The sequence below is a fragment of the Ciconia boyciana genome, chromosome 7 (assembly GCF_034638445.1).
Source record: "Ciconia boyciana chromosome 7, ASM3463844v1, whole genome shotgun sequence".
In the NCBI taxonomy this organism is placed as follows: domain Eukaryota; kingdom Metazoa; phylum Chordata; class Aves; order Ciconiiformes; family Ciconiidae; genus Ciconia; species Ciconia boyciana.
The window spans coordinates 47,361,016-47,369,121 of NC_132940.1; the positions used below are offsets into that span (position 1 = coordinate 47,361,016).

At 47.0% G+C, this 8,106-nt stretch overlaps 1 protein-coding gene across 1 annotated transcript; it reads right to left on the minus strand.

Annotated features, from left to right (window-relative positions):
* Positions 1-1,466: 1,466 nt before the first annotated feature.
* Positions 1,467-7,127, minus strand: FAM124B (family with sequence similarity 124 member B). Its single transcript, XM_072867380.1, has 2 exons — positions 6,393-7,127; positions 1,467-3,710 (listed from the first exon to the last, which is right to left on the minus strand). Exons 1-2 carry the CDS (start codon positions 7,119-7,121, stop codon positions 3,078-3,080), a joined length of 1,362 nt encoding a protein of 453 aa, XP_072723481.1. The 5' UTR covers positions 7,122-7,127; the 3' UTR covers positions 1,467-3,077.
* Positions 7,128-8,106: the final 979 nt, after the last annotated feature.

Sequence of the window (8,106 nt, forward strand, 5' to 3'; positions counted from 1 at the left end):
CCAGGAGAAAAGCCTTTCCCTTTGGGCTGGGACTGTTCACCATCATCCTTTCCTGAGCACAGCCACGGCAGCATCTCTCCTGGGAACAGGGTCACCCACAGCCCAATTCGCAGGAGTCCCGGGGCCGTGCTCATGCTCCTGGGTGTGACAACACCTGACAGACGTGGGGGTGCCCACCACCCTCACAAATGCACACGTCTAGGAAAATTAAAATCTTGTTTCTCAGGTGCCCACCCACAATGACCACCTCAGCTGCTGTCCATTGAGGTGTCCATCAGAGGAATCAGCAGCTCAGCATCCATAGCACCATCACTCTGATGCTGACAGACAAGTCAGAACCATTTCCACTGGGCTAAATCATTTACATCAAGCACGACACAAATAGGTGGTAAAAAACTCTCATTTCCCTTCATTCAGGATTGCAATGCCATCATACCACTGAGTATAACTTTTCAAAACTCCCTCTTCAGTTTTCCACCAAGATCGTTTCCCCCCGAGTGCTTTGCTGGGACCTGCATGCGGGACAGGAGCTGGGCGAGAGAGAACCCCCTGGCTCAGCCCACCGCCAGCCTTGCCAAGCCCGCACGCCTCCCACGTCGCCCGTTCCCAAGAGGCTGCCAGGTCCAGCTGCTTACCTGCAAGCTGCTCACATGTTGTTTGGGGACAGAGCTTCAGCAGACCCCTGTCAACCCGTGGCACAGTATGTGAGGAAGAAACATAAAAGTCGCAGAGATACAAACAGTCTACAGATAATGTAACTTTGCTTGCCACTGCTGAATCCATCCAGGGAGAAACGGCACCCTCTGACCCTACAGCTGCCTGGGTAATAACAGCATTTATGCTAGGTGTATCCTGCACATGGATTTTATATACTCACTGTTACAAGCGTATTTTCAGGGCAATTTTCCTTTGACTTGAATTCCTTGTCTTCTGTGATCTGTTACAGGCAGGTGAACCTCATGTATAATTTTCTTCTCTTTTTTGGTTTTAAAATGATGCAGCATTTTCCCCATGCTGGATACTGACCTTCTACCCTCTTTCTCTTAGGTGAAATGGGAGTATGCTAGAGTCACACTCAAGTAACTTTGGGATGAGAGTAGAGAGGCGGCCATGAAATCTCTCTTTAAAGCCATTTGTCCCAGGAATCCCACTTCTGTCTTAGTTCTTGGTTCATGACTATTCCATCCATGCCCACTGACAGGACTGTAACCCCATGCCTCCTTATCTCTCCCAGCCCACCCTTCCACACACCACAGCAAACCCAGAGAGCTAACCCGCCTGCAAGCTCTCCTCTTTGCTGCTTTCCTAGCTGACCAAACATTTTCTCTAGCTCTGAAAAGCACTGGCTAAGTTTCTAGCATGCTAGGCAAGATTAAATAATCACCCTCACAGATGTAATGTGATAAATCACAGTATGATTTATTAAAAAGTCCAAAATTTTACGGAGCTTATGAAAACATGGTGGGGTTTTGTAAGTGTCCAGTGAAATAAGTGTCCTGTTCAGCTTTCTGCAGGCTTAGGTCTCTGAATCGGAGGGTGCATGAGCATCACTTCCAGGGCAACCCCAGCTGTGAGGGCACAGAGGCACAGAGCAGGTACAGCCCTATTCGCACCCACAGCTCTTCAGACCAACTTGGCTGCACCTTCAAACTTTCCCAAAAAGCTGGGCCTTCCCGAAGCCCGAGCTAACACCCAGCAATGGCATCGCTCTCTAGTCCCACTGGGCTGCAAGCCCTCCAGCAGCAGAGGGTGGGTTGGGACTTTCCCAGTAACACAGCTGTGGCAGTGCACCGTGGGCTGTGTTCAGCTGGCACACGTACACGTGTTGAACACCCATAAAATTGTGCAGAACCCCCCCGCAGGAAGGCTCTGCTGCTGCCCATCACCCTCTGCCTCTCCTTGGGCCGCAAGAAGCCATTCCTGTCAAACTTGAGTTATAAACTAAGAAGAGGCAATGAGAAGGCACTCTCCAAACAAATTCACACTTTTGTGTAAAGCAGAATTCAGATATATTTAAGGAGAAAACACCTCTTTGTTGTGCTGCTTGGAAGGTAAGTATGATCAGATTTGGCTTTTGTTTTAATAATTCCATTCCTCTGTCATGCCCTTCCCATCTCTTTCCCTTTGAGATTTACTTAATCCTACCTGAGAAAACTGCTGATCAAGATGGGAGTTATTTCAGCATCTGTTGCTGAAACACTACTTCATTTCTCCTGTCCTTTTTACTCTCTAGCATTCAGCAGTTGCCTCCAAGACTCTTAACTTCTCTTGTCTTCTGTTAATTAAAACCCAATTAGGATTGCCTGCTGATAACTGCACACTGGTCTAACAAAGCCTGGCTTGTTGCTGGGTTTATTTTGTTAAGTAAGTGTCATACGAATAGGCAACAGCAGGTCTTACTGGAGCATAAACAGATCAAACTACTCTCTGCAAGTGTTTGCTTTTTGCGTGTACTATGCTAATTTGGGGAAAAGGTCTCTCTAGAATTTTTTTTCTGCAAAAATATTTTAAAAGAATATTCTTATGTATCATATCTTGCATAAAATTGACAACATTGATAGCTTTTAAATACCAACAGCAGGGGAAGCGAGAAGGAGCACAAAGGAAAATCGGCATAACCACTGTGACCATACCACTGCCTTGCTCCAATACACCCCGGCGAGGGATGATGAGCCCCCGTGGCTGGGGACATCCAGCTGCTTGGGCAGCTCATGCAAACTACACCTTCTAACACCATCTGAAGATGTCACTGGCTATTTTTTAGCATCTTAGAACAGCTCTAGGAGTCATATGGCTTATTCCTATTCATTGCACAATAATCCTTCAATCTATTCTGCATTTAAAAAAATAAACCTTTCTATAAATACAGTGTTATTTTTCCTGCTTTCCCTGCAGCCTCCTTTGCATCACTCCATGGAAAGTAAGCATCTACCTCGGTGAACCCACTACTGAAATGTTGTCACAGCTACAGAGGTAAGCTGAGCATCAGTGGTCACAGCACGAGGAGATACAATACACACAAAAGCACTCTGCTGTCATTTGGAAATGATGAGTCCATCTGGCACATTTATTTTCAGTCATATAAAGAATTCCTCCTCCTCGTCCTCTGCTCTGTTTGCAGGCCTGGCTCGCGGTGTTTGCGATCGGAAGCCTGAAGCTCTTTGCCTTGCTGCTTTACTCCTTTTGGCTGCAGCGAACAGCAGCTGGGTCCCGTCCTGGGAGGGCAAGGTGCTGCCGGCCCCAACCGTGGGTGCTCGTGGCAGGAGGAGGCTGCTCCACAGGTCCCTGGAGAAGCGGCTCAGCGGGCAGCGGCCACGTACAGGATTCGCCACAGCAAGCCCGGTGTCGACATTGGTCTCGGCTGCCTGCCGACGAACGCGGCTCTCCTGGAGAGAAGCCTGCAGCTCGCTGCTCGCCTGCCTGTGGAGGGAGGTGGCATCCCACCACGACGGGGCCGCTGGACCACTGTGAGAAGAGCAGAAGAGCCTGTGGAAGTCACCACGGGCTTGCTCACAAGTAAGTGCTTCGCTTTGCTCAGATTTTGTTTTACCCTTCGTGGCTCTGACCTCCCGGCTTCTCTGCCCAGGATTACCCCACTTCACAGGGAGAGGGGCTGGGACAGAGTCCTGCAGGATTTTTTCATTGCCTGCATTATTATGCTGATGGGAAAGCCCAGCATTTGTTTCATGGGGCTTTGAGCTGTCTTGAACCTGTTGAATAAAATGTGGAGAGAACACCATTAACATATCATTCTAGCTTTACTAGGTGATGCTCTCACCCAGCCTTGCTGTGCTGAAGTCATCTGCGGTGTGAGCCAGTCAGCCCCCAGAGAACAGCATAGGACTCTTACAAGGCTGAGCGATGGCAGATGAAACAATGGTGATAATGTGATGCACATGGAGAAAAACAATCCCAAGCTTCACATACAAAATGCTAGGTTGTGAGTTGACCGTAACCCCAGGGTCTCATTTCTGTGACAGACAGCACCGCGTTAGCATCAGTTCAGTGCCTGGCAGCAGTCTAGAAAGCAAATGAAATCTTACGAATTATTCCAAACAAAATGGAGAATGTTGTTATGCACAGTGCAGCTCTGGTCCCCCAGCTGGACCATGGTGTTTGTGCCTCAACCACGGTGCACAACAGAGTACCACGGAGCTGGAAAGGATCAGAAATGGATGAGGACAACTGCAAGTACAGTAAAGGAACAGCCATGTATGCTAGAAATCTTAAGCCTGGGAAAAACAAAACAAAACAAAACACAGTTTGGGAGGAAGAGGATAAAAGGCTATAAAACCATGAGCCATCTGGAGAAACAGACAGGTATTGTCCAATCCCTGCCATTTGCAATGCAAGAAGCAGACACCATCAAATGAAGCCAGGTGGAGCCAATTTCAAATAAGAGGAGGTGGCAGTAGACCTGGAGAAGTCCCTGCCAAGGTATCTCATGGATACAAAGAGTTCACATGGATTCAAGGGGAGACTAGATAAACGCTTGGAAAGGAGAGTCACTGCCAGTTACCACAGCTGGCTTCAGAAGACCCTTGAGTTTAAAACAGGCAGCTCAGGAGCATATTGATGGGGTGTAACACATGCACTTGTCCTCTTGCTGTTCCTCCCAAGGCAGCCGCCTGTGACCAGCTGCTGGGGACAGGGAGCTGGGCAGGATGAAGCCTTGGTCTGACCCCCTGCAGACAGGCTGATGGTCTCAGGATTTTCTGCGGTCATCGCCAGCGCTTGGCTGAGCAGCTACGCTATGCCTGAGTGAAACAATCCCGTAGGCTCATCTGCCCTTTAATAAATTATAAAACTGAAATCACTGGTCATAAACCTTACTATTTTGAGAAAGAAACAAAAAAGTTACACTTGAATTTAGTTTTTCCCAACTTGTGCACAGCTTTCAGAGAGCTCTCAGGACTAGTGCACACACACGACAGATTTGCTGCAGGCGACCTAAACACAGCACACACAAATAGCTGTGCCTGTCCCAAAGCCTTCTTGGAGGCATCAGATCTACTGGAGCTCCTTCACATCTGCAAGTCCTGACCACTTCTCCAGAAAGCTCCAGATCAAGTGGAATTCCTCTGATGGCTGGACAACACATGGACCAACACTTCCTGGAGGGGAGATACCCATCAGACCAGCAAGGCCAACGGGACCAGGACCTGCTAAGCATGTCCCACTTGTTCCGGCGGAGCATGCCACCACCAGCGACACCAGCCCACAGCAAGGCACCCGCCTCACCAACCCTCTGCAAGACTAGAGACACATTTCATGTCCGTCTGTATGAAACGGCACATGGAGATGGTCCTACTCTCCTACTTAAGACGCCTACTTGAGCCTTAAGGCTAAACTTGGAAAATTTGAGCAACAGGGATCTCCTATAAACACTAGGAGAAAGGACATGGAATAGAACAGTAACTAGTGAGCGACTTCAGGGGAAAAAAAAAAAAGGAGAGGATGTGGTTTATTTACTTCTTCATCAAACTACACAGGACCAGCTTGTCCAGTCTAAGTGGGTGGCAAACCAGTTTATAAAGTGATCATGAATGAGAAGCATGCAAAGGCTGCCCTGAGGATTAGTGGTCAGTGTAGCACAAAAATAGGCAATACACAATAATTAAGCTGATTTGTAGCAAATGAGCTCTGGAAGGAAAATGAAAAACCACAGGATGGGCAAATTTAAATATCCAAATTACAACAAAAAATAATCAGAGGTGGGAGGGGCTGTTACAGCAGAAAGAAAGCACACTGAGCTGAACTGCCCTCCTGCTCACATGTATAATTCCCACTATGTATCATCTCGGCACAGTCGTCTTTGTTGGTTTTTATTTATTTGTATTCACACAACCTCTGGACTGCACACTTGAACAGAAAAGGCAGAGATTTCCTATGACACATTTCTTCAGCACTGTCGCCCAACTGCAACTCACTCGAGCTCACAAAATCTCTTACAGGCAATGTTGTCTCAACACTATACTTACAATACATCTGGTTTTGGATGCTAAAAATCTGCTTTCAAAAACGTTTATAACATAACGACTTATTAGAAAAAGAATAGGCTGCTATGATCATTTGATTCAGGCAGGGAAGGGAAGATGTTAAACTAGCCTGCTCAGAAAAAGCATTAATACTTTCAATTTCAGGCAAGCAGTAATGATGTTAATTTAACAACATAAAAATATTCCAAGGATCTGTGCTTATATTTATCAATGGCCTCACAGCACTGGCAGATACTGATTACTGCATTCACAAATGCAAAAGAAAACATAAACAAGCAAAATCTTAATTTCCATTTTTAACCAGTCCTGCTTTCCTTAAAGAAAAAAACCAAACCAAACCAAAACACAACACAAAACCAAAACAACTCCTCTCAGAGCACCACAGACACATACCTGAAGCAGAATTGTATTTCCTTCGTAGTCTTGTGTTTGCCACCTGGTGCTACTGATAGGAATACAGGGGTTAGGCAGGAGAGGCACCAGCTGCCCAATTTCTTGCACCTTGAACTGTAAAGCTGATGACTCCTTTGGCTCGGCAGCCACCCCGATGGGCAGCTGCTTCAAGCAGAGCTGCATGGCGATATTTTGGGTTGTATACAGCACAAAAACACAGAAATTACTTTTCTGCATAGTTGCTTCTTTCTGTAGGATCATCTCGTAGAGTCTCACTGCATCCTCATAGTTATCAAAACTGCAGTAGAGGGTGACACGCAGGATTTCGGGGCCACAGTGCACCCGCCTGATGCCCCACACAGGCATCTGGTCGTCCAGGCTGTAGAAGTCCTGGTGAGCTGGGGCATAGGGGTGGCTTTGCCTGTTAGCAATCTGGGCACACTGGTAGCGCCAGGGTGGATGTTGGAAGAGCTCATGGACCTGGAAAATCCGTTCTTCTCCCAAGTCTTCATGCAGAAAAAGGAGAACAGATATTCCAGGAAAGCTGCAGCTTCTCTTACGGTATCTCTCATAGTATTTCAACGGAGTAACTCGCTCAGACACCAGGAAAAGCTGAATGTCTGGGCAGATCCACTCCAAAAGCCGATCCAGAGTTTGCTGTAAAAGCAGTGAGTGTCCTGAACTGGCGAGAAGATGCACAGTCATCAGAGAGTCTGCTCTGTCATCCATTGCTGAGGTCCCTGACAAAAAATAAAAGTAGACAAATTGGTGCCTTCCCTTTCCTTCTTCCACTATTGAAGCCTCAGTAACATGAGGGGTGTACTGTAAGACTTAGAACGAATTCAATCTTCTACAAGCTTTGCAATAGCCCAATGAAATACGTAGGTCTGCACAGTTAATGTACACAAAGCAGGCGCAGAGTGACAAGGCATTATGTGACCAGTCCCAGGTCACTCACATCACAGAAGAGCTCAGATGAAGGCTCATTTTCCGACTCCAAGACTTGAGCTCTAGTCACTATGTACCTGCGACCGACACGTCCTGAAACACCTCTGTGTCCTACTGCTCCTGTCCTTTACAGGACAGGGCAGCAGAGGTGAAGAGCACTGAAGCACAAAAGCAGTAATTCTCTAAGATGAGATGACTTTGTAAGTATACTTGCCTGTCAGTGGTGGAAACGCAGGCTCCGGATCTGGCCGAGTCCCGCCGGTGCGCATCTCTGTGCAATCACTACCTTTTGCAAAGGCAACGTGGCACTCGTGTTTGAAAACCTTGGCATATTTTCTTGTAGTCAGCAGGCTGGGCTTTAGCTCGTTGTAAAAAGCTTGTGATCTTTGTGAGTCACACCCTTCTGGGGCATACAGATAAGCTATTCTTTAAAAACAAGGAAGGAAAACAGACTAACAAAAGAAAAAAAAACAACATGTGAACAGAACAGATAACAATAAGGGCAGATATGAATCAGCCTCAGGAAAGAGGAGCTTTGGGAAAAAACCTCGACTCCTAGTTACGTGCTTCACAACACAGGTAGCTCACTGCCTAGCTGGAAACCAGGCCCTGGGTTATTATACGTAGCCCATAAAAGCTGGGTACCAGGCTTCCCTCTTTCAGTGCCCTGTTTGCCTCTCCTTCCTCGTCCTTTTTTTTTTTTTTTAATGCTGAGATACCGATGTAATCAGCACCCTTAAGCAAATTCCAGGGTTTTTTTCCTTGC

Coding starts and splice junctions, on each gene's coding strand:
- FAM124B (XM_072867380.1), bottom strand. CDS start 7,121: ATGGATGACAGAGCAGACTCTCTGATGACTGTGCATCTTCTCGCCAGT. Junction 3,711..6,392: donor GAAATACAATTCTGCTTCAG/GTATGTGTCTGT, acceptor TTTATTCAACAG/GTTCAAGACAGCTCAAAGCC.